The sequence below is a fragment of the Elephantulus edwardii genome, unplaced genomic scaffold, assembly GCF_000299155.1.
Source record: "Elephantulus edwardii isolate Elephantulus edwardi_28Jun2011 unplaced genomic scaffold, EleEdw1.0 scaffold00007, whole genome shotgun sequence".
NCBI classification, from domain to species: domain Eukaryota; kingdom Metazoa; phylum Chordata; class Mammalia; order Macroscelidea; family Macroscelididae; genus Elephantulus; species Elephantulus edwardii.
In genome coordinates, this window is record NW_006399757.1 from 33,135,055 (window position 1) to 33,162,465 (window position 27,411).

At 42.1% G+C, this 27,411-nt stretch overlaps 1 protein-coding gene across 1 annotated transcript in view; it reads right to left on the bottom strand.

Annotated features, from left to right (window-relative positions):
• LIPA (lipase A, lysosomal acid, cholesterol esterase) overlaps nt 1-27,032 on the bottom strand; it is a 34,778-nt gene extending 7,746 nt beyond the window's left edge. Inside the window, exons 1-7 of the mRNA XM_006880325.1 lie at nt 26,916-27,032; nt 24,811-24,928; nt 9,836-10,034; nt 8,170-8,279; nt 6,687-6,820; nt 4,730-4,876; nt 3,528-3,599 (exon numbers count right to left, since the gene is read on the bottom strand). Of these exons, the coding sequence (XP_006880387.1) occupies nt 3,528-3,599; nt 4,730-4,876; nt 6,687-6,820; nt 8,170-8,279; nt 9,836-10,034; nt 24,811-24,928; nt 26,916-27,026 (891 nt within the window). The 5' untranslated portion in view covers nt 27,027-27,032. The remainder of the gene's footprint in view (nt 1-3,527; nt 3,600-4,729; nt 4,877-6,686; nt 6,821-8,169; nt 8,280-9,835; nt 10,035-24,810; nt 24,929-26,915) is intronic.
• Nucleotides 27,033-27,411: the final 379 nt, after the last annotated feature.

Here is a 27,411-nt window from a genome sequence, read left to right on the forward strand (position 1 = left end):
ACTAATAAAATTTAATAATTAAAAAAAAATTAAAAAAAAAAAAAGAAGATCCTATGAAACAGCCACACGAAGCTTCTGCTCAGCTGACAGAGATGGAAGGGCAAGGCTTCCCTCTCAGCGGTGACACTGCACTTCAGAAATGCTTACGGGGCAAATTCCAATGTGATTAGCACCAAAAGCTGCAAGGTCAGAAATGGGTCAGAGAGCAGTGTTCCTGTCTCATCCTGCAGCCTTTGACTCTGGCCAGCTGTTGGATAAAAGGGCCAGGACAAGAATGGAAGCCTAGATTGCAGTTGTCCCAACATCTCCACAGCACACCCCACATCCAGTAGGAGCTGGGGGACAAAGAAGGATGTAACATCACTAATGTGTTACATATACCAATAGTGATCAAATGTCCTTGGTTTCAACACCCCCAGGGCTCCTGAACATCTAGGTCTAGGAGCCATTTGTACTTCATTGAGGTCAATGTTAAATCATCTGCAGGCTACCTAGGTCACTAAGCAGGTGGGGGCTCAGTATTTGCCTTTAGATCAGCTCAGGCAGGGCTTTGGGAGTACACTAACTCCCAAGATAACAGAAAGTATAACATATTTGAAATATGTTACATTAGGAAAAAAGCTAGTGGTGCTCCAAAAGCTAAGGTTTACAGTGTTCCATTAAAAACCAATCTGAGACTACAAATTCAACAATTACTCTAAAGCAAAGATGTGAAGGCAAGGAGCGGCAGGGAAACTAAAGCACTGGAAATGGAACAACTAGAATATGATTAAGGGGTAGGGAAACTAAAGCACAGGAAACAGAACAACCAGAATGCAATTAAATAACATGCTGACTCATTATGGGGAGGGGAAAAATATAACTAAAATCACAAAACAATTTGTATAGAAACTGTTAAATGAAAATTTAATTTATTATGTAAACGTTGACCAAAACCACAGTCAAATATTTTTATTTTAAAGAAAAAAAAGCTTTGGTGTTAGCTAAAAACAAAAACAAACCCAAAACCAACCACCCTCTTAGTGACTAGAAACAAATAGAACTTTGGAGAAAAACAGAGTTCTAAATGAGCATTTACGAGCTGGAGGCCTTTTGAAGGATTCAGGACATTCCTTAAATGACAAGGGTGCATGCTCACTTTCTAACAGATCCCTTCTCATGCCAGCCACAGCAAACTCTGTCCCAAATCACCAACACGTAACAGTCTTCTAGGTCACTGGAGGGGATGATCACAAATGCACTAGCTCTCCTGCAAGCCCACCATGCCTCCCCTTTAAGCAGAGAAGGTGCCATTCTAAAAGCAGCCCTGATGTATCCAACGGAGATGGTGAACTGCCTGGTATTCAGACTTCAATCCAAGAAGCCTACATCATCCCAGTTTAGGATGTAAACAGTGAGTTGTTTCATATTTTAAAAGACGTTCGAGTTAAAATAATACTAATTATTGAAAAACAATTTCTGATGTAGAAATAAGTCCATGACATTGTTAGGTGTTTGTTAAAAGCAAAAACAAAGGTTACAAAATATTAACTAGAAGAAAAGAAATGTATCTATTTTCATGTCTGCAGTTTCTATCTTCAATTGTACAGTAAGGTAGAAGCGTGAAGAATGTGGAGGCATTTCATACTTCTGCATGCACATTCTCTATTTCTGCATAAGGTGATAGCATAAGTTTAATTTTTATTTTCACTAGTATATATTTTCTAAATTTTCTAGAATGAACACACATGTAAGATCAGATAAAACAAAGCACCGTAATTTAAAAGTGGTTCCCATTTACATTTATGATGGGTTTCTTTCAAGTAGCCACTAATGTTATTGTTGCTACTGATTGTTGCTACTGTGTACCACTGATCTGACTCCGATTCAGAGACCCTATGTGACAGGAGAAGGTGTGTGGTTCAAATCCACCAGTTGCTCTGTGGGAGAAGGATGGGCACTCTCAGCCCGCACAATGTAGTGGATCTGAAAACACACTGGAGGGTCAGCTCTACATCAGTTCCAGCTCGATGGTTGTGGGGTTCAGGGTTCGTTGTTCATAATGGCTTCCCCAGCCACTGACTGCCCATGTGGATGGGCGGGAATATGCGAGTAGGGTGTATTAGCCTATCTACAAGGGGACTGGCTAGTCTCACCAATCCACAAGAGGACTGGCTAGTCTTGCCACTAAATTGAGGAGATCCAGCACCAGAACTGGAGAACCTCACAACCAGCAAAGAACCAAGAGAAGACAGCACAGCCTTCGGGGCCAGAGTTTCTTGCACCAGTCAGACCAGAGGCTACAGGAGCAGCAGCCACAGCAACCACAGTGGAGAACGAGAGACCTGATGTGAGGTGGAGCGGGCCCTGGGACTGCTACGCCACCAAACCATAGTGAAGAGCCTTCCGCCCCAAGTTTACTGGAGGACTGTGGTGGGGAGAGCCACGATTGGCAGGACTCACAGCCTAAAGCCACAAAGCTGAGGGCCAAGGTGAATGTGAGCACATGTGTGCAGCTGACCTGATCAAGTGACTGTATCCTGCTACTAATCTGAAGCCTTTTGACTTCCCTAATAGGGTTCTGTGTGGTCGGTGAGCTATTGCGGCGGATTCTGGACCCAGGAAAGCAGTAAGATTGGGCTTGGGATGAGCAGAAGGAGGTGCAGGAGCATGGAGGACACACACCTGACCTCATAGGAGTTGGTTTTGTGGTGCTGGTTTGTTGACAGTTCCCTTTTGTGGAGTTGGTCAAGGTCAGAAATGGTTGTCACCACACAGCCATTGTACTTTTGATAATGATATGTAACAACAACAACACCTAACAGGGAAGCACTGCCTCACAGTTCCCAAGGCTGCAGTCCGTACGAGGGCTGACTTCCGGTCCTTTGGAGTGGTGGGTATGACTAAGCTGCTGACCTTTCGGTTAGCAGCCACGAGCTCAACCATAACACCGCCAAATCATTTCATATTAAAATAGCGCTTCTATCTCCAAAGTCGCTCTACGGTCATACTTCATGAAGCAACATGGAGATCAGATAAACCTTGTGTTTAAGGAATAACAGAAAGGAAGAAGGAAGAAGAATAAAGAGAGCTAGGACTCAAAGAGGGAAGGGAACAGAAAGGAAGAAACGCCAACCCCTGTGGCTTGTTAGTGACCTCAGTGTCACTAACTCAGTGTCCCTCCACGGTGGACACTGGTGCAGTGTCCCCCCACAGAGGACAACAAAAGTAGCGTATACACAATGACAGGAGCCAAGAACTCTGGAAGAGAGACCAGCAGCGTAAGCAGACTTCTTCCATTAGGAAGAGTCTGCAAGGGTCAACTCAAGTTTCTCTTGGAGACTAGGAGTCTGAAGCTCCATCTCACATATTTTGGGCAAGTAGCCAGGATGAACCAGTCCTTGGAGAAGGACATCATGCCTGGAAGACTGGAGGGACAGTGCATAATAAATTATATGTCTACTGCAAATATAAAAAAATAAAGAAGACTGCAGGCCTTCCTAACGCTGGCTTCCACCATTCCCCAGCTGCGCTCCTGGAGAGCTTACCTGCTGCCAGTGTAACATGTTTTGCACCGACGTTCCAGCAGGGGACAGCGAGGTGTACACATCCACTCGAGTCTGCCAGATAGCAATGTTAACAGAAGAATGAAAACAGCGTTAAAGTATCATCAATATGAAACCTGATTTTCCTTTCTAAGTATTAAAAATTACAGAGCCACAGATGGAACATCCTTAACAACTAACATGTCACTCGGAGCACAAAGGAAGAGCTGTGAGGGTGCCCTGCTTCAGAGGACACGTTCTTTTACTTCCCCAACGCTTCTCTGAAGAGCCAATGTTTTATGTATCCATCACACTTTACTTTTATTGCAAGAAAAATTCCAAGAGTCTCATGATTGCATCCTAAAACCTGTTTTCAAAAGGCATCATTAAAAACTATATATTTAAGGGGAGCTCTGGTGGCCTAGTGGCAAGGAGCTGCAACTACAATCCCAGAGGCGCACGGTTTGAATCCACCCACCAGATGCTCTGCCGGGCAAGGAGGGACAATCTCCTCCTGTACCAGTCAGATCTGATTTGACGGTACACTCACACAAAAATAATAAAAAAATTAAAAAAAAAACAAAACCCCTATATATTTAGACACAGCAGCACATGCTGACCAAGGTTTGATACTTCAAATACACACAAGGCATAGAGCTTGAGAGCACGCTCTGGTAGTGCAGTTTGTAGAGAATGAGCTGGTGACTTGAAGGCTGCACCTCTAGGGAGGTTTGAAACTACCAGCAACAATAAGGAAGAAATAAGGGCAGTCTCCTCTAGTGTGATTTATAGCTTCAGAAACCCACTGGCCGGTCAGCTATGAGTCAATCCTTCCCTTATTAAAGCAGCCATTGATGGTGTAGGAATTTGCCCAAGTTCTACCTCAAACCACCTCACGCTCACTGCTTTGAGTGAGATCTTTGAGTAGAGTGAGTTCTCACTCAGGGACCCTCCATCGGGTTTCTGAGGTGTAAATTCAAACAGGAAGAGACTGCTCGTCTTTTTCCCTCCCAGGACCCACTGGGGAATTTGAACCACCAGAGATGCAGCCTTTTGGTTAGTGGCTCAACACTGCAGACGACACTTGAGGACCCTTTCCAGCCCTTTATAAGGTTCTTCCTGCCTGCTCACATCATCTAACACAAATACATTCACAGACGAAGGCATGGACAGGTTAAAGGAAGTCCGACCATAAACATACATACCATGTTTAAGTTTCTTTCATTGAATCCACAGATGAGAAAAAGGAGATTTGCGCACAACTCCTTCAGAATGGCATGAGTGCAAAAATGGGCACTCAGCCACTTCATGAGTGTACTCTGAGGAAGAAATTCTTTGACTCCAAATAACTCCTAGAAAAAGAAACAAACAACCCAATGATATTACAGGGTGTTTTTCTAGGAAGCAGGTTTCCACGACCCATCAAAAACAGATGTGGGGTATTGCCAGCAACAAATTCATGAGTGAAATGGTACATCAAGGATTCAAACTAGGACACTTCTACAATAATTCACAAAGGCAAAATGGGGTTATTCCCCTCCATGATTTTAACAGATATGTAGATAAAAGTCTCAAAAGAAAAGGAAGCAACAATGGACCTACACACAACCGTGAAGAGTGGGCAGGGCCATCCAGGCAGTAAGTACTTCATCCTGCTGCACAGAGTCACTACAAGTCTGAACCAATTCCAGGGACCCTCAACAACAGCTGGAACCAAGTCAGTACAATTATGTATCAGTGACTTAAATCCCAAGAAACCAAACTTTCCTTTTGAATGAGAAAGGACACAACTTTGACTTTGAACTCCACCACTGTTATGCAAATGTACAGCAAACTGTCTTGAGAAATTACACCATAGCAAAGCTGTACATAGAGCTAAAAATTTCACTTTGTGCATTTAGAAGTCTGTTCACATCACCCTTGGGTTCTTTGTCATTTACATTCCTGTATTTTGAGAAAGGTTTAGCAGGAATACTTTACAGATATAACCTATAATGTACTTGTCAGAGTAACTAAGGAAAGGTTTTATGATGTGTGCACATTCGTCACTCTCCCTTGATGTTACAGTGATCTGTGTATTTCATTAAATCACTGATGACTGAAATACCATTCTGTTCAGCCTACATCAAGCATGTAGGGTGCTTTGTGAAAACAGAGACCTTGGGGGTCCAGATTAGACAAAACATTATCTCCAGGGGAAAATACGAGGTAGGAGTTTGTGTTTTTATAAAGCTATTGAAAGCTCAATCTCCAAGAATTGCTGCTCTGGGAATTTTCATTGTTCTTCAGATCCTCCAAAGTAGTGAAACAGGTTATTCAGAATCTGCTGGTGGGAATTTAAATTGACAAAGCCACATCAAAAGGCAGTGTGCATTTAAAAAAAAAAAAGCACATTCTTGATGACAGAGCACTTTCACTTCCCACATCCACTGTAGGGAAGTCCTAAAAAAAAAAAAAGCCTCCGTGTTCAGCACAGGAAGCAGGTGAGATCAAAAGCAGTTCCTGATGCCTGAAAACTGAACTAGGCAGCAGTTAAAAAGAATGTGGCAGAAGTCTGTGTGTCAACATGAAAGCTCTGGCTGAAGGGAAACTGAACATGCAGAGCAGTAGACTCAGCACTGTACCCCCAAAGGCAGCGAGTGGACTGGAACAGCTTGCCTTGGTGTGGGCAGTGCAGTTCCCACCACTACGCCACTAGAGCTCCTTGGTTTGTGTGTAGAGATCTTGTTATAAAACACAGATAGCAAAAGCAGTGTCAAAAAATCATGCCTAGTGTGTCAAGGGAGCGTGATGTGGGTAGTGGATTTCTGGTCTCCCATCTCCTGCCTAATCTCATACATGTGCCCAACGTACAGAAAAAGGGCAGCTCCCGGAACCTTTGTGTTATCTTCTGCCAGACCTTCTCATGCCCTTTTACGTGGCGGGTGGCAAGCTGCACTGACACATGCTAACTATGGGTGTGATGCCAATGGTGTCTCCCCAACACCCCCAGACCCAGCAGTGAAGGGAGAATGAAAAATCTATGGAGAAAAGAAACACCATTGTGCTTTTGACAGCAAAACGGAGAGACAGAAGACATAGATTCCTCTTCTACTAGTTACATTTTCAGAACTAAAAAGGAAATTTGTGGGGCGGGCTGGGGGGAGGGAGGAATCTAAATACCTTATAGACTTGTTCGGAGAAGTCTAATTTGGCAATAGGGCTGGTAGAAAGCCTGCATGAAGCCACAGGAGCCAGGGCGAAGAACATCTTAATTCTTTTGGCCAGCTGAGGGAACCTTGAAAATGCTATAAAGCCTGTGGAAGCAAAAGGAAAATAGCAATCTCACCTTCTGCCACTTGGAAAGGAGAGGGTTGGTCATTACTGTTACACCTCATTCTGAAAAACACGCACATCTGCTGAGGTTAGGCAGCTTGGGATGCTCTTTGGGACGGGGTCCCCTGAACTTCTATATGTGTAAACTCTAGATTTGACTGAAGAGAATCAAGAACGTGTTGTGTGCTTTTCCCAAAACTCAACCCAAATGCAAGCCGGAACAAACTGAGGCTGTGAGAACCTGAAGAACTTGCCTGTTCCCTGGACAATCTGGATCATCCTGCAGTAAACAAACAGCAAGGCTGTATTCCCTGTAGCACCAGGAACTGCCACTTCCCTCCAATCTGAGACTCATTTACCTGAGTATTTATTTCAGTCATTGATGACTCAAAAGGAATTCTTAGCATATCCCAACATTAAGGTGTGTCTGACACAAGCTGTGGTAGTTTCAACTGCTTCACATGCATGTGAAAACTAAAATACAAATAAGGGAGAACAAAGCATAACTGATGTCTTTTAATTGGATCTATCATCGATGGCCAAAAAGAGTAAACAAATTGGTCTTGGAAAGAAATGCTGCCAGAGCGTTCCTTAAAGGCAACCATGATGAGACTTCACTCACAGACTTGAAGTATGTTATCAAGAGGGACCAGTCCTTGGAAAAGGACATCATACTTGGCAAAGTGAAGGAGAGAGAGAGAGAGACTCTTAGTGAAAAGTATTGATGCAGTGACTGAAACAATGTTTTAAGCACAACAGAGACTTGGGGATGGAGCAGACTTTGGTTTTGTTGCAGATGGGTTTGCTCTGAATTGGAGTTGAACCATAGCACCTAGCAACAAGCAGCTGGTGGCCCAGTGCATCCACCAGCCGCTCCTCCAGAGAAAGACGGCAATCTCCACCCAAAAAGAGGTACTGCTTCAGAAATCCAACAGAAGGTCACTACGGGAGTTTTCTCGCTTCACTTTGAAAGCCAGTGTATTTTTGTTTTATTTTCTTTTTTATAGTCTAAAGTTAAGGTTTCTCATTTTCCACCCTTTCACATACCCAAATGGCTTAAACTGGTTTGCATTCATTCTTTCAATCCTGAGAGAACTGTGTGTGTTCATTAATATTAAAGTCTGGATTTCTAGTGGAAAAAAAAAACCTTTTGCTACCAATTTCCTGTCCTATTCATTATTTAATGATGCTTAGTATTTAAAAACAAAAAACAAACCAAACACCAATTTATTTGAACTAACAGGTTTTTGTTCTTTTAAAAAAAAATTCACTTTTTAAGAACAAACTTAGCAATAAAAATCTATGGCAACTTTGAATCTTTATTACTTACCTATAGTGGTGCCTTGAGAGTGACCCACATAATACAGCTGCTGTTGGCCAGTTTTATTCAGGACGAAGTTAATAGAAGCAGGTAAGTCATAATACGCCATCTCATCAAAACTGTAATCAAAACAAGGAATCTTTCATCAGATTGTTACATACAAATAGAACAGCGCACAAGTTAAGCGCATGTGGGTGTTTCTGAGCTCAGGCAACAGATGGATACTGGAATTTAAGAAGCCTTTGACCTTGAGCATTCTTCTGTTGTGCTTCTGAACTATTACCCTTTGATTTTCCACACTACACATTAGTTTTATTAATTTCACTTACACACAGAGTATATCTTTTTCTGTATCTGTTTTCATCTGCATTAGTTAAACCACCCCTTAACAATTTTACTGATGGGAATTTTTTTCACTATTACAAATAGTGCTACAATAAACTTTTTTGTACTTCTGGCAGGGAGCTCTGGTGATGCGTGTATGTAAATGCACCAGGCTGCTAATCAGAAGATCAGTAGTTCAAATCTATTAACCACTCCACAGGAGAAAAATGCACAATCTCCTGTAAAGATTCAGAGTTTGGGGAAACTCGAGAGAGGATCATTACAAGTTGGAACCAACTCAGTGACAGTTTTCTGGGTGGTTGTTGTTTTCTTGAATCTGGGCAAAAGCTTTCATTCTGTTTCCTATCTTTAGTCAAGTATTGCTTAAGTGAGTGGGAAGCAAGTCTGGAAAACCCCACAGTGCTTACCTGTTCTGATTGCTGGTACTGGATAAAGAACTCAGAATTTGTGTGTATGTACGTGCGGGGGGGAGGGGTAGATGGATTTATGTTTGTCATCAGGGGAAGAATGAGTCAACTGTTAACGGGCCTTCCCAATGTCTCAGGCTCTTCACATGGACTGTCTCCTTTTTTTTTTTTAAATCTTTTTAATTAATTATTTTTAATGAAAGTTTTTTGGATTTCCATTCATTCATTGTTGCACTTGCATCCTATCCTTAATACCCAGATAACCTTATGAGTTAGTTACTTGTTATCCTTGTTGTTGTTAAGTGCCATCGAGTCGCACACAAATCATAGCAACTCCATGAACAGAAGACCTGAACCCTGTTCTATAACTATCATCGTTCCTCCAAGTTCATAGAGTTTCCAGAGGCATGTTTTTTAGGAAGTGGATGCTACTTCTGCTTCCAAACCTGTCCTAATCTGGGAGCTCCTTAGTTTGCAAATAAGTAACATGAGACACAAAGATATATGTACCATGTTCAATGTCAGACAGATGTGGTTGGTAGGACCAGAAGTAAAAGGAGGAGAGAATTTCAGACTTTAGAATTTCTGGAAAAGTGAAATTTGGAGTGCATGTTTTTGGAAGACTATAGGACAACATTTACCCAGCAGCTTCCCAATTTCCACAAATGACAAAATAACTAAACATTTACTTGATTCCTCACTGAATCTAGCTCTTCATAAAATGTAATCACACTCACTTATGTTTCCCTTATTGGTATTAAATTGGATTCCTAAAGGGGCACAAAGTCCTCCAAGAAGCATCAGTTTTTCCTCTCATACAACCTCAGAGCTACTCATCCATCTGCCTCTATGACTGGGAGCTCCGAGTGTCGGCATTAAGGTGTTAAGGAAACGGAAGTATACCGTTATCAATTCAAATATACCTGAAGGCCCAGAATTCATCCTGAGTATCTGAAAGAGTCTTGTGTTTCCGAGACCAGGTGTTTCCCCTGCTGTTCCCCAACCAGACATCATAACCAGCGTCAGCAAGGATGAAACCCAGGCTGCTGTTGGCAAGGTTCGTGAGCCAGTTAGTGGCATCTGCAAGCAAGCCATGCTGCAGAAATACAACGGGCTTGGAACCTGAAAAACATACATGTGTAGGAGTCAGCAGAACCACGCTTTAAAATAGCATATGCTGAAAAACAAAAAAAACCAAACCTCCCCACCACAGAGTTGGTTCCAACCCATAGGTGACCCTCCAGCGGTTTTCAGAGGTTGTAAATCACGTGAGAGGAGACTTTCCACCTTTCTCCTGCAGGGCAGCGGGTGGATATGAACCACCAGTGAGGCAGCCTCTTCATGCAGGCAATACAACTTCCTACTGAGTTACTGAATTCTTGTACGATTCCAACACAAATACTGAAACTGAAATAAATCAAAACACTGACTAATCGACCCACAGCTGACCCTCCAATGGTTTTTCAGAGGTCATCAATTACATAGGAGATGACTGCCCATTTTTCTTCCATGGAACAGCTAGTAGATTTGAACCACATGCCTTTCGGTTGGCAGCACAGCTTCTTAGCCACTAGGCCACCAGAACTCCCTCATGTAACATTACCTAGAAATACTGAGTTGACTCCAATTGATGGCAACCCTTCATCAGGTTTTTAAGGCTGTAAGTCCTTAAAGGAGGAGATTGTCCATCTTTCTTCTATAAAGCAGTTGGTGGATTTGAATTGCAGACCTTTCAGTTAACAACCCAGCAAATAATGTGCTATGCCATCAATTCCTTAGAATTTCTTTAAACACTACTAGCAGAGTAGTGATGACAGTGGACTATTTTCATTCACGTTTAGTATCAAGAAAACAACATGAACATTAGCGACATAAAATGTATTATTTCTTTAATAAAGTTTCAAAGTATTTCTGCAATTTGCTTCAATATTTGCACTATTCACAAAATATCCTCATAGTATACATTGTTCTATATGCCAAAAGAAAGAAAAAATTATCACACACACGCACAGAATTATAAACAGGAACAAAAACAAGAATTTGTTTCTTTCCACCTGTACCGGTAACATTGCAACACAGTGAACAAAAGATACATGGGAGCCAAGAAACTTGACCTGAGGCTGCTTACAGAGTGTCAGGTTGCCCAATTAGCAAGGTAAGCACAGGCTTACCTTTCCCTATTACTGCTACTCAGTCATGGCTTTTGTGGAGAATAGTTTCATATTGTTTCACCACATCAAAGGCATCTGTCCTGACCCCACACCCCATCTTATGGAATCAAACCCTTTTTTTCAAATTTACCATCCCTGACACGGATGGGGATGGTCTAGTGGTGGAGTCTGAAGAGGACTGGAGTGCTGACCCAAAGGCAGCATCTCTCTGGAAGTTCAAATCCATCTGCAGCTCCAAAAGAGGAAGAAAAGACAACCTCCTCCCCTGAGATTAACAGCCAAGGAGAAGAGTCAGCTAAGAGTCAGATGTGCATAGACGGCAATGAGTTTTGTTTTTGCTTCGAGTACTCAACTTCACACTGCGCCTCCTTACGAATCTGCACTGGTTCATTTCACACCTCATTTATAAGAGGATGTACAGACTCCATTATGTGCCTAGCCTAAGCCTGACCTGGGCCTAACGCTAAAAGTCATCTCAATTCAAGGAACAGGCCATAAAAATTCTTTGCCCCAGAGGCAGCCAATCAGGAAAGAAAGCAACCACAAGATAACCACAGAAATATGGGAGGGTCTTATCTCAAGGTTAGCCATCTGTGCCTGGTGTTTAAAACTGCCTGAATAACTAATCCTGAGGTTTAATGTATGTAACACAAGAATGTGGGTACGTGACACAAGAAAGTGCATATGTGACGGGAGAGTGTGGTCTGTTGGCCACCTAGGCATGAGCCAATCACAAACCAACCCATGTAGCTGTTCCCCTCGACCACCAATCATGTTCCCAATTACTTCACCCTGGTCAAACAGCTCATAAAAAGGGCTGTGTGCCCACACTCAGAGTCGCCATTTTCTATTGAATGATAGACCCCTGAATGCTGGAGTTTGTTCTGCAGCATAAAGCACTCTTGCTGTATACACATGTGAGTTGGTGGTCTTTCGGGAGGTGATCTATGGACCTAACAATTTAAAATGCTGTATTTTAGTAAATAAGCACAAGGAAGCCTGTGCTTACCAGATGATAAGACCTTCCTTACATGGTACTGAGACCTTCAGGTATTCAGTAAATAAACACTTTGGTTTTGTTTGTTTTCTTTTCTCTCCTTTTCTCTCTCTTAATAAGCACTTCTTGAGCACCAGCTACGTCTCATTTTTCTCAGTGCAGAGAGTGCTAGAGAACAAAAATGAGAGGGGGAAAATCCCACCCTCATGGCACTGATATTATATCACCAGACTTTTAGAGGCAGGCAAACGTAAGTGTATAGATCACACACTGAGAGCAAAGCAATTGAGGGGGAGGCTGGAAAGAAAGGGGTTAGTAAAATCAAACCATCTCAAACTCAAAAGCCCAAACAAAACTTCCTCATCATCAAGCCAGTATCCACTCATCGCTGACCCTCCTCTGGGTTTCTGAGACTGTAAATCACACAGAAGATTACCCACCTCTCTCCTTTGGAGCCACCAATGGGTCCAAATCCCTGGAGACGTGAGGCCTTTCTATTAGCTTCACAACTCCCGACCAATTATGCCAGAAATTTTTAACAGGAAGGGAAGAGTAATGTGACTTCTTTTCAAATTCTCCTTGTTTGTTTGGCTTCTCCACCCCTCATTTCAAGCTCAATGTAAAATTCTCAAGAAATAACAAATTAAAAAGATGGCACCATCTGGGTTGGACAGACAGAAAGGACAAAGTTGAATTTCTAGCTAAGAAACTAATTTTCCACTTCTGGAGGATTTGGAGTTCGGGAGTACAGGAAATATTGTTTTCTCATTGGAAATGTAGAAGTTAAGGAAAGAAACAATCTGAGAAATGTGAATACTATGCTCTGACAAATGGCTAGGCTTTAACCCTGAGACCAACCTATTGTATGCAGTTATAATGTCTATTCATCTGAAGACCTATTATAGAAAACCAACTGTATCTTAAGCAATGCTATTGTTGCTACATGCTGTTGCGTCAACTCCAGCTTGAAGCAACCACATTTGACAGCGCAAACTGCCCTACAGGGTTCCCAGAGTGTAAATCTCTATGGAAGTTGACTGCCACATCTATCCCGCATTGAGCTGCCATCAGATTCAAACTACCAACCTTTGGGTTAGCAGCCAATCATTTAACCATCACACTACCAGGCCTCTGTCTTACCAGTATACTAGGAAAAGAACCACAAGAAATTCAGGACATGCTTTAGTTTCTGCAAACCTTTATTAGTGTCTACTTTGTATTAGCGACACTGCTAGATGCTGGGACCACAAAGATGGGTAGCCTGCACTGCCTGACTCCAAGGAACTCTGCTGTAGTGGAGATGACAGACATGTATTTATCTTCTGGTTCAGCATAGAAAATGCCAGACCACCACCTGAGAAAGCACAAAGGCAAGTGAAAGACTGGGTATGCATATAAAGGTTACTGGGTAGGAGACAAGAGGCTCCCACAGAGAATTCTGGGGAAGAGATGCTGAAGCTATGCCTGAAGCTATGCCCCAGGCCTCCACAGGGAAGAACCCCAGAGCACACAGTAAAAAAACTCTGCCTGAGTTTGATGCTCAGCCAGGTTTGGGAAATGTGGGTAAAGGTCAGTGCCAGATCTGATCTGATTTAATCTGATCTGGGGGATGCAGAAGAAATGAGAAAATCCACGGCATGCATGGCCTTCCAGGCTGGGTGAGTTTCAAGACCAAAAGGCCCCCTGAGATGGAGATGAAGTTAGCGGGCTCTCCTTGGTTTCCTGGGCCAGTGATGTTACTACAAATGAAGGGTCACTAACAAACAGAAAAGATGAACCATTCTTGGGGTGGAAAACCTTTGAAAAGTAGGTACAAAATGCTTGCTCCTTTCTTCTGCTGAGAATGCATACAAGAGAACAGACAAGCCATCTATGGCTTCTCTCCAAGCTTTGGCTCCCACCAAGGGGGGGGAAAAAAAGGTACAACATAGTTCCTTCACATCCCACCACCAATCAAGAATTTAGTGGAGAAAGAAGCTGTTATCAAACACACAGAATCAACCAACCACTGCCATGAAGTTGACTTCAACTAGTATCAACCATATAAAATGAAGCAGAATCGCGCTGTAAAGTTTCCAGTGCTGCAAACCTTTACAGAAGCAATCCACCTCCTATTTCTCCTTTGGGGTGGTGAAGAGTTGCGATGCCAACTCAAAGGTACACGGTTTGACTCCACAGCTGCTCTGCAGGAGAAAGATGGGCACTCTCCTTTCATGCAATTTACCACCTCTGAAAACCAACTGGACGGCCAGATGAGTTGGTTCCAATTTGACAGCACATAACAATAGTAAATCCAAACTCTCAAGATTTCTGTTAGAATCCAATGCTTAATCCACTGTGCCACAATGGCCCCTTAATCCACTGTGCCACCAGTTGCTCTCTGGGGGCATTCTGACATTCAAAGAAGTCCTTCAGAAAATGGTAAGTGAATGGAGCAAGATAGTTTGAGAGCATTTAGGCCAAGGACTAGAGAAAGTATTCTCTAGTAGATGGAGGAGATGGAAGGCAGGGACACCAAAACCAACCTTGACCACTGGAGTGTCCCCAGGCCTAGCCTGTGTAATAAATGACTCTAGGATCACAAGGTCTGTCAACATGACAGACAAGCCCATGCCCTCGAACTGCTTTGTCTCACACCAGCTCCAGAGGCTGAGGGCAGAGCCCTAAAGGACAACTTCTTGTCCCAGGGAGGAGAAGTGACTTCCTCAAGGATGTCTAATCGTTAGCACAGGCCCAGTAAAGGATGCAGTAATGCCAAAGTACCATTCTGCTTGATGATGCCTACATGTACGTGGAAGTGAGGCAGACATTATTCAAGCTCTGAGACAGAATCTGCTGAGTTCACAGTTACACAGAGGAAGATGACCAGATCCCTTCCAAGTCTCCCACATGGAAGGTGGGAAGTTCTTTCTTCCTCCTGGACCTTGGCCTTCTCCTCCAGCTCACTGTGTCTGAATAGACTGCCAACGGTGCTCTAAAAGGGATGTGAAAAACAGCTGAGGTCCAGGGGGAAAACCACAAAGAAGAACAAGCAATGAGTCAAAGGTCATGACAAAAAGAATGACCATGAGCATCAGAAGACCTCTGCTTTTACCCACGACTAGCTACAAACCTGGAAGGGGTTACTCAGCCTCCATCTAAAGCAGACATGACAGTGCAGTGCCTGATACACACTAAGAGCTAACATGGGAGCACCAAGAGAGCATTATGCTGGGTGAACTAACTCAGTCTTGTAAGGACAAATACTGCCTGAGAGCATTACTATAAATATAAGGATACCTTTTAAAAAGATATACAAGGAAAAAAAGCATAATTCTTATCAATTTATCCTGGAATTGGTAGTCTGCAAGTTTTTCAAATTTGTCAGAAAAGAAATCAAGTATAAATATGAAAAAAACAGAAGGATAACTAAACAAGATGTGTATACATGTTCAAAAGGGAAAGGGGAAAGGGAGGGGGCGGGAAAAGGGGAAGGAGGGCAATGACTACGAGGATAGCAGAGGTTAGTGGGTGGATGGGAGGGTGAAGGAACAGGAAAGATTCAATGGGGACTTGAAAAAAATGGTAATAATAGGTATAGATCAATAGCAATTATGTAAAATACAATGTATATGAATTTTTATATAATATACAATGTAAATGCATAAAATATAATGTATATGAATAACTATGCAAACTAATAAAACACATATTTTTTAAAATGTGGCTGCTCTAGATGCCATTGGGTTAGTCCTCACTTACGATACCATCCGCAAGGGAACAAACCTGGTTTGCAACATCCCCATGATCAGCTGGTCAGGCCATGGTGATTCTGAGGATTTTATTTTTTTTTTTTACTTGGTGGTTTTTTTTTATTTGTTTGTTTTAGTTACTGAAGCCTGCCACATACTTTGTTCAGAAGTTTGTGGAGATAGGCGATTCTGAGGATTTTTATGGACTCTTTTTTTGGCAGTAAATCACCAGGCCTTTCTCCTTGCTTTGTCTTCGTTTGAAAGCCCTACTGACACTCAGTATCTTAGCAACAAGCAAGCCTCTTTTGACAGGTTGGTGGTAGGGTAAGCAAGATGCATTGACAGGAATCAAACTGACAGGTCTCCCATGTGGAAGGTGAGACTTTTACCACTGAACCACCAAAGTCCTCCAAGAAAAACAACCACTGCCTTTCTGCTTTCCTTCCCCTTCTCAGCCACAACTCCACCCTTGCTTGCACTGCATCTTGTGTTCACAGAAATACAGAGCTGGCAGAATATTGGGAAATTATCTTGCCCTAGTCAGAAGCATTCACTTACTACAAGGGGAGAGTGGTCTAGAGAAGAGAGGTGCCTGCAGGGAGGTGCCTGGTCACAGGTGACGGGCCTCAGTGGCTCTTTCTATTGCATTCTGACTTCAATAATCTTAACCTCAGTGAACAAAGACTTCCCCTCCTTTGCATGTCGTTTAGAACACAGTCCCATCGAGGGAGACTGGATGAGGAGAAGTAAGGATGGTTACCCAAGTAAAAGCAGCTCAGGACAGGAGTGGGTGCAGGACATTAGAGGGAGCAGGCATTAAAAGATTATGGACAAATCCACTGTGATATTAAAAATAGCAACAGGAGCTTCCATTTATTCTGAGCTTCATCATAGACTTTATATCATCCAATATTCATAGCAACCTGTGAAGTAAGAAGTTTCATTCTTCCCATTTAACAGATGAAAACCATGGGGGATTAAACCAAAAAGCAAAACAAAAAACCCTTAGATTAATACCCAAAGTTCCACGCCTGGTGAAAGCAGTAGGTTGTTGTTATGTGCCATCGATAGGAATCAACTCATAGCTGACCATCCGGTGAGTTTTCAGAGGCTGTGAATTGTGCAGAAGGAGATTACCTATTTTTCTCCAGAGGAACAGCTGGTGGGTTCAAACTGTGTACCTTTGGGTTAGCAACCCAACTCCTTACCCACTAGTCCACCAGTGCTCTCTAAAAGAAGTAAAGCTGGAACATGTACTTAAGGCTAGCACTGTTAGCATACTCACATTTAACTGCTAGGCTAAACTACCTCTAACTTTACCCACCACTGAAAGCCCCAAATTGGCTTTGCTGGGTACCTCTCAGCCCGGAAATAGGGAACTCTTAGCCCAACATGGCCTTGAACAGGAAATACCACAAAGTGTCAATGTTTTGCTCAACCCTGTCTCAGGGGGGTCATGGGGTATGGGTGTGTTCCCAGATAAAATGAAACATTAGCCTGAAAGATTATCAAACACATGAGTCAGAAAGGGCTTCCATCTTCACAGAGTTCATGTCCTAGTGGGGAAGCCAGAGGTTATACATATCATCACGTACACACATTATTGTTTACAGTTTTAACTGCTAGGAACGAAATAGAAATACAAGAATAGGCAGCCAGGACACTGAGGAAATGGTCCCTGAAGAAGTAGCATTCAAGCTGAGGACCAGAAGGGTAAAAGAGGTTAACTAGAAGAGAAGGAACACAGGAGAGAGAACAGTACAGGGCAAGCATATCCTCCCCCTCACCTGGCTCTGCTCCCACCTCAAATGCAAAGAGAAGGTGAACTGTCCCACTGACACTGGCTTATGCTGACTGGTTTGGTAAAGGGCCTGAATGCAATGCCATGCCTAGCCCACCATCAAGAGACAGGCAATCCTGGGTGTGAGAGCCCAGTCAGCAATCATCAAATTCCGACCTTGGTTAATGGACCAACATCTGCCCAGTGCAGCTGGGAGGCAAGGAATTCGACCTGAGTGTGCTAAGGCCAATGTGGGGCTTGTCAGGATGCCACACTTACTAGAAAAGGAGTTTTGTCAGAAAAACGGCATGAAAGAACAGAAAACTTGGCAATCCCTCAGAATCTTAAAACCAGCAAGGCCGATGACTTTTTCTCCCCAAAACGAAACTCATAAGCTATCTTTTGAATTTTCAGTTATTGTCCTAAAACTCAGTGGACAGCTCCTGGGGAATTTTTGCTCAGGCTACAGTTCCTGTGTGTTGAAGGCAGTTATTTTAAGCCTTCCCACCCCAGAATAAACTCCACCCCTAAAAACAGCAGATTGTCCTTCCTAGAATTTCTCAGATACAAATAAGTCACCCACTTGTGATGCCTGAGGTAAAGATTGAGCAATTGCTAATTAGGCAAGAAGTAAGTCTTCTTGGCTGTTGTTTTCTCTATTTTGGCAAGCAAGATGAAGATTGATGTGTAGTTCTCTGTTTTATTCCACTAAACTAACTATATATGACTGTCAGGAGATTGACTTGCCCAATAATCATTACATAAGGGCTGCAGCTCTAGTTTGATCAACACCGAATCTGGAGCCAAACTGGCCAGACCACTTTCCATTGACTGAAGGCAAATCCCTTTACCTCTTCGAGACTTGTCTCACTCGGTGAAATGAGGGCAGTGGCCTAGAACACGAGTTCCCAGACATAATGATTTCACTTTGGAATGACCCTCAGTGTATATGTTAAAAATATAAGCTTTCCAAATGGCTGGCCCACGAGAGATTCGAGGTTCATCTAACACTAACATGCCATAACTCTGAAACAAGACTATGCTTACGAAAACAGATAGACTTCCCTAGAACTTCTTTTTTCATTTTAATGCCCTTAAGATGCTAGGGCAAAGCAGAGGTTGCCCAACAACTGACAGAGAAGGTTGCCTGGGCATTGGGAAATGGCACACTCCATAGATTTCCAAACACTTCTTCAACAACTTTCCCAAGCTGTCTAGGCTAGCAAAGGTTTGAACTTAGATAGATAATTCAATGTCTTAAACCACAGGGCTGGTTTTGGAGTCTATAAAGTCTCTGAAACTTTGCATAAGATGTGTGTGTACATGCACATGCCTATTTTATTTGGGTGGGGAGAAGGTCCACCATCTTCATGAAATTAAGAATCCCCCATTCCAAAAAGGTTTTTCTAAGACCAAGCACAGAGCATAGTGCTGGGAGCTGCTAGGGGTGGGGGTGGGGGGGTGAGGAGAAAGGATTTTTTAAAAGCAGCAAGACGTAGTCTCTGTCTTTAAAGATTTAAAGTGCCACTGCACAGGGAGAGGTTTTCAGAGGGACAAGAACACAAATAAGTCAACCCCAAAGCAGAAGGTGAACAATGTCTTAAGAAGGATACCAGGGAAGGCGTTTGGGGATTTCAGATAAAGGCTCTCATCCTCTCTCACTCAAACACCCAGGTGAGATGGCCTGGTGTCTGCCGAACCTGGATGGATAGAAAAACTGCATTTCCGAAAAGAGAGAAAGAATAAGGATGACAGGCCGTTCCAGGGACACCAAAGAGAAAATGACTGATATGGATTCTAGAATATTCCAGAGATAGCCCCTCGATATTTAGTAATTTAACAGAACCAACTTCAATATACCATTAGTAATCTGGCTTTGGTATCAATATAAACCTGTGTAATTTATAAATGACCAATGTTTCTAAAAAAATAGGTGAGCACAGCTGGTAACCACTCCTCTAAGGTCTTGTAAGGAGACGGCAGAGACTTTACAACTGGGTCTTCATGAAGGGCTTCAGAAATGACCATGGGGTGAACATCAAAGGTCTACTATTATATACCGAACAGGGATGGATGGTATAGAGGTCACAGGACAGAAAACTAAACAAAACTGTGTATCTGCATTCCTTGGGCTCCTGACCATTGCTGAATGGTGGTGGTTGCTGCTGAGCACCATCGAGTCAGAATCAATCCACAGGAGCCCCTCCTATTTTCAGAGGCAGGAAATCACACGGGAGGAGACTGCCCATTTTTTCCAGCATAGCAGCCGGTGGATTCAACCCATGTACCTTTGCATTAGCAAAACAATTCCTTACCACTAAGCCACCAGATTATTATCCGAGCCTTGAGAAGCTGAATCAGGCAAAACTATGTACATGTGTAAGAGCAGGGAGGCTGGTAGAGAGAGGAGCAGGAGAAAGAGCTTCGCGCAGGAGACAGACAGAGGAGTTACACATTCCATTCCTCCGTGCGTGAAAAAACTGCTAGTGAACTTATGAGTCCAGTCAGAGCAGCCTCGTATGGCAAGATTGAAAGATGAGCTGAACCTCCAAGTGGGTTTTTTAAGATGGCAAACTGCATGGAAGGAAACTGTCCATCCTCTTCCATCAGAGCTGGTGATAGATTCAAACCACCAAAGAAATGCAACCTTTGAGTTAGCAGCACAACTCCCTCCTGACTATCCCATCACTTGGTGTCGTTACATATGATCAAGTCAGAACGAAACCAAAACTGACCTTTCAGTGGATTTTCAGAGGCAGTAAACCACATTGGAGAAGATCACCCATCTTCTTCCTGCAGCAGCAAGCATCTGGCTGGCGGAGTTGAACCATGTGCCTCTGGATTGGCAGTACAACTCCTTACCACCAAGCCACCAGAGCTCCCTTAACAACAAAAGTGGCTCACAAAACTCTGTGACCTCGTGTTTGGTCCACAGGGAGGGGCTGAAGGAATTGGGAAAGATCCAATGGGGACCTGAAATGATGGGGTGATAAGGGGTATAGATCAATGGGGATTTGTTTTAAAAACAAAATGTTCGGGAATGGTCGTATGAAACACAATGTGAATGAAGGAATGGGTGAAAAGCAATGTACATGAATAAAGCACAATGTATACACATTTTGCATGCAGGATTTTTTTTTTACTTTGTGTGTAACATTTAATAAGCTCAATCTACATCCAGAATAATTTACATGAAAGGACAATATTTATTTAAACAGAGCTCAATGGGATAACCATGGTATCATCAGAGTGCATCCACCCTCAATGCACACGAACACTTTGTTACCTCCTTAGATTTCCATAAGATGGCACCATATGTGGTTACTGGCAGTGTAGATCAAACAGTAAAGGTGTGGGAGTGTCGTTGATTGATTCTCTTATTTCAGGATTTTAACTAAACAGGAGAGAGCTCTGGTTCCTTAGTGGAAAAGAATTGCACTGCTAACATAAAGGTACGTGGTTTGAATCCACCAGCGGCTCAATGGAGAAAAATGAGCAATTTCCTCCTGTGCAATTTACTATCTCTACTGAAGGTTCAGCTATGGGTCGACTCCAATGCGGCAGAACACCACAACAATTATGTAGAACAAGAGCCTAAACTAAGAGATTGGCCTAGGAAAGCAAAGAAGCGATTAAAATACAATAGTATGGACAATGCGGAGAGGGCGTGACAGCTACTTAAGGTCAAGAGTCAAGAATGATTCCATAGTCTATGTTGCTAAGAGGTGGACGGTACTATTAATAGAGGTAAAAAGTCAGCAGATTAAATGGGTAGGATGTGAGGATGAACTCCACACTGATCAAGTTATACCTACAGCAACACAATAAGGACCCCTGGCCCCAAATTCTGCCTCAGACCACAAAAACACAAGTCATCAGAAAAGCTTCTCTGTAGTTCTGAGGAAAAGTCACAAACTCCTTTAGATAACTGAACACTGAGTCATTCTGCAGAAGTTTCCTTTTAAACTGCTCTCTGAGCTTAGTGCATGTTGTTGTTGTTGGGAGGTGCTGTCAGGCTGAGTATGACTCATAGTGACCCTATGAACAGCCCCGATCTGGACCTTGCCCTACCCTGAACCAACTTCATCATCTCTGACAGACTAGAGCCCATTGCTGAAGTCACAGTGTCAATCCATGACACTGGGAGTCTTTCTCTCCTTTGCTGACCCTCCATCCTTCCAAGCAGGATGTCCCTTTCCAAGGAATAGCCTCACCTGCCTACATGTCCAAAGTATGAAAGACGGATCATAGCAGGTGTCATACACACATCACTGACCCCCCAGGAAGGAGGCCCCTTCAGAATAGAGGAAGAAGACAGGGGCCTAATACTATGACCTTATTCAACTCAGAATACTTTCAGTCTCTGTTCCACATTCTAAAGACCAAGAATATTGACGTCCCTTCATGACAACAACTAAAGGGGACCTTTGAGATTATCTTGGCCAGTGGAACACTTTGCAGATGAAGAATCAGAGCCTCTCAAGAGATGAAAACACACAGCAGTTACAAGAAGTTAAAAGCAAGCCAACTCCACACCTGAGGTTCTAACTTCAACTCCACACAGGTTCTAACTTTTCTTCCTACCATCTGGAAGCAAATCACAAACCATGTTCATTTTCTTCATAGTCTAAAATGAGTAACTGATATGAACTATTGGTTTAGGAAAATCAATGTGAATACATTCCCTCTGCATCTTTTTTACTGAGGACCCAAACACACCTTCACATTAACTCACATTACTATTGGTCAAGAAACCACAGAAACAACAAACATTGTCTCTTCACTTTGGGATCTAAAATCAGTATAAAGAGGTTATTCTTTTTTTTTTTTTTTTAAAAAAGGAAGTGAACCAAAATAATATATAATATGCTCACACTGCATAAAATGCCTTGTCCACTTTACAGAGAAGAAAAACCTACAAGTTTTCACTGGAACTAACTACTTATCTTGCAAAAGTATCTGTAAGTTAAAAATTTAAAAAAAAAATTTATAAGTTAAAAATTAAATTTCAAAGTCCATCACCTCTCTTGGTTACTTTAAAAACCTAGTGAGTTTAGAATTTGTGAGGTAAAGAAAAAGAAGCAAATGAGATTAGGAAAAAATAAAACCAGGTAGAGAGTTCACATTTACACAGGTTCTAAAGTTTGCTTTGAATAATCACTTGGGAAGAAAATGGGGCAAAAAGAGACCTTTAGAAGGTCTCATACTCACACAAAATTTAAAATTGAAAATAGATATTTAGCCTCTTATCTTAAATCTCAATTTTCATTTCCCAAAGAAAGTTTCTAAAAAAAAAAAAAAAGGTGCTTAAAAAGTAAACTGTATCTACAGAGACAATAGGGAGGTCTTGTGACCTAGTGGTAAGAAGCTGCATGGTAATCCCAAAGGCACATGGTTCAAATCCACCAGCTGCTCCATCATAGGATGGGCGATCTCCTCCTGTGGGTATGGGCTGGTTCCGACTGTATTGCACATAACAGCACCATCACCATCACCACAGAGAAGATCAAATAAGGCTCAGATGCTCACCCTCTTAACTGTTATCTAATTAACAATTTCAAGTAGCCTGTCTAGAAATTCTTGACTCTGCACTGGAAACTGCAGTTTGGTCTCAACTATAAAATGGAGGTGGGAAAGGGCAGTACATACATAGAAATGGGCCAGAACTCAACGGGACCACCTTGTTTCACTGAGTTGTGAACACTTTCCACCTCTGACCACTATCACATTCTATCATCACCTGCTCAACTCGAACAGCTTCACTCATTGCCAGTGACTCAAAGTCAACTCATAGTCGATCTTCCTGCAAGTTTTCAGAGACCGTAAACACATCTATATGTACATATATGACTTATAAAGAAAGACTGCTCATCTTTCTTCCTCGGAGCACCTGGTGGATTTGAACCTATTGTCTTTAGGTTAGCAGCACACTCCCTACATACTAGGCCACTTGAGCTTCCTTACCACTTGACATTTGGTGGAAAATATTAGAGTTGCCCTTCTTTGATATGTTAGCGGTTTCTGCCTTGCCCAGGTGCTGACTTTAGAAGGCTTTACTCTGTATGTGTGTGCATACACATCTGTGTACACTCTTCTCGTTTGAGTTTGGTTTTGTTTTCATATTTTAAATCATAGCTACATTAAATTTTATATATTCTTCCTATGAGTATCATCGATACAAGCTCATATAGAATGTAATTTAACAATATAACAAGTAGTCTGTCCAAACAATTCTATTTCTGGAAATATATCTTATAAGTAAGCCTGAACACATACAAGGTTCAGTACTGGACTGTATTTTTTAAATGGACTGGCCATTACAGGACATTTGCTAAAACAAACCACAGAAGGTATAATCAGATACCATGGATCTGTAGAGTTGAATGGAAGCAATGTACATGTTCTATGGAATGATCTCCAACGAGTGGAAAAAACAAAAAACTAAAGCAGGGTTCATTATAGGCCACATCTGTGGCCTATTGGGTAAGGAGTTTTGCTGCTAACCCAAAAGCAGGCAGTTCAAATCCACCAGCTGCTCCACAGGAAAAAAACCCAGGCAATCTTCTGTATGACCTATAACCTCAGAAAACCTACTGCAGAGTCAGTTATGAGTAGATTCTGACTTGAGGTGACCCTCAAATAAGCTTCAAAGGGAGAGAGGAAAAAGTAAGAATCAATGCTTGTTTTGTTTTGTTTTGAAATACACACACACACACACACTTAGGGGGATTTAGGAAGGATACATACAAAATGGAGATTCAGAACGCCATAAGAGGGAAATATTTTACTGTGTATCTTTTTCTCTTTGGCTTCTGAATTATGTAAATATATTACCTTTTAAAAAAATAGAACTTATTTTCAAATAGCAACAATTATCTACATAATGTTCAAACATTTTCTTGAGTAAAATGATTCCTCCTAACAAGTGAATGTTTTAGCATAACTTCACACATGTAACCTTTGAATCTTTAAGTAAAAATGAAACTAAATGGCTTTTGCTTTAAAGAAGAAATGTTTCTATATCTTTCAGAAAAGCAAAACTTTCAATACTGAAAGAACTCCATTTCATTTGTTTTGAATTTGAATGTCAACTAATTTGTGTCATAAAAACCAGCTGAATTCCAGACATACAGTGACTTTTTTTTTTTTTTTTTTTAAATTTTTTTTTTTACAGTGACTTTTAAGAGCTTCCCCGTCTCCCCACAGAAAATGTCAATACCTTTGTCCACACGGTTGTGCCTCCCATGAGGGATTCGGTTAAGGCAAAGAATATATCCATCTTCAGTCTCAATGTGATATTCTTCACTAGGAAAGCCCCAATAAGAGATAATTTCGCTCTACAGAAATAAAAAACAGTTGAAATTCTATTAAGGGACTCTGACAAGATCTCCTACATAAACAGGAAAAAAAGAAAACAAAATATCAATGACATTCACCAAACTTGAAATAATCCATTACTGAAATTGTACTCTGTTGAATCTAGCAGCCAACACCAAGAGTGGACCCTCCACCTGCTTTGCTGTTGTTGTTGTTGTAGCTGTGTGCTGTTGGGCTGGTACCAACTCAGAGCTCACCTCTAGCATGTTTCCAGAGGCTGTAAACTGTATGGGAGGAGACTGCCCATCTTCCTATCAAGCAGCTGGTGGATTTGAACTGATTATCTCTGGGTTGGCAACACAACTTATTACCAATGGGCCAGCATATTGCCCTTCCATTTGCTTGACCTACAATTGTTACTCATGGGTGTTGTTTTCTCATTCTGGCATGTGTTACACCAATTGTACCTAATTTTCCAAATATTATTAGTATTATTTGAGTCAAAGCTTACAAAGCAAAGTGGTTTTTCAACCATTCACACATTTTATTTCATAATGATAATATCCACAACGAATACCACTTTGCCTCTTCTTCTCTGTAATCCTACCCCTTCCTAGGCTTTGTCCTTGAATAAATACTACTCTCTTGACTTAACAGTTGGTTATGCTAAGGAATGAGTGGCCCTTGGTGTTACTGGTCATTTTATATGACTGCCTATCATTTAGCTGAGAGTGGAGCCATGGGGGTGATTTCTGTTCCTGGTTTGATGGGTCTTATTCTACTTTCCACACACACACTACCAAGGATCTTGGGATCAGTTGAGAGTGGTCAGCAGTGGTAGCTGGGCACCCCTTAATGCTCCTGGTTTCAGGGTCATGGAAGTTGAGGTCTGCTTGGTCCATTAGCCCTTTGGACTATTTTAGTACATCTTTGTTTTAGTACATCCTTCTTCTTTGTTCCAGACAGGGAGAGACCAATAGAACCACTTTAGATAGAGGCTCACAAGCTCTTGAAACCCCATTCATGTCCTTAAAAAGCTGTAAATGGAAATCCCATTTGACTCAACAATCTCCCTACTAGGCCTATATCTTAAGAAAAGAAGAGCTGCACCATGAACAGAGAGCTCTATGTACACCAAAGTCACTGGAGTATTATTTACAGTAGCAAAGGGATGAAAGCAACCCAAATATCCATCAGTGGATGAAGATACTATGGCATGTACACACAACGGAGCACTATGCATCACTGAAGAACAATAAAAAACCTTGCTGTCAATTCAGTTCCAACCTACGGCAGCCCCGTGCGTGTCAGAGCAGAACTGTGCTCCACACATTTTTCATAAGCAGATCTCCAGACCTTTCTTCTTAGGTGCCTCTGAGTAGATGCCAAACATTAACCTTTCAGTTAGCAGCCAAACACATTAACCATTCGTACCAACAACAAAAAAAAAACCCAAAACATTAACCTTAAATGCCTTTGAATTGACCTGTAGCTAGCTGACTCTCCAACAGGTTTTCAGAGGCTGAAAACTGCGTAAGAGACTGGCTTGCACACACAGAGCAGGTGGTGGATTCAAACTGCTTGCCCTTGGGTTGGCAACATGTCTAGTTATCCACTAGACCAAGCAGAGGAAGCTCTGGTGGCCTACTGGCAAGAATCTGAGTTCCAATCTTGAAGGCATGTAGTTCAAATCTGCCAGCTACTCCGTGGGAGAAGGATTGGCAGTCTCAATCCGTGTGAGTAACTACCTCTGAAAACCCGCTGGAGGGTCAGCTATGGGTCTGTTCCAACAGTAAGGTACACAACAACAACAACAGACCAAGAAAGGAATCCTAAAATACGTATTATATAGAATGAAAAGTCTACCAAACTAAATCCAAAATTCAAGAAGAGCAAAAACAAAATAGAAAGAACCAGTTTGTGACTTATTTGGAGCCATATAACTCAATTTTAAAAAATAATCAACACTGCCACAGTGTTCAAAGCAGGTTACTCTGGGAAACTTACCACATTCATGTTTGTCTCAGGGTCTACAGGGGTCCGCTTCCACCGATGTCCCTCTGAATGCAAGGTCCCAAGGACCAAACTGACCACCAATCCCAAGAGCCACATCTTCATTCTGTATGGAACAGTCAATCCATTGTTAACATCCAAATTTCTCAGAAGTTGAGTCTGCCAACTCAAAAATATGCTGGCAGATGAACGCTCACATGAAAAGCTGGGCACCGGGTTCAGGACACGTAAAAATCAGGTGAAGGGCAAGTATGAAACAGATGACTCCCCCATGTCTAGAAGCAAGAAAATGAGACATTCTCTTTTCCTAGAAATTCTCTCTCCCCACCTTCAGGTTTTCATATGGCCTTTGCAACATAGAATACCCACTTCCTCACCATGAGATAAAAAAAACTCTTTTGTAGAGAAAGAGTATCAGGAAGGTTCAGAAAAGAGCAAAGCCAGGAAAATTCCTCAAAATTCCTGGGTTTATGAAGGTCCCACATCTTCC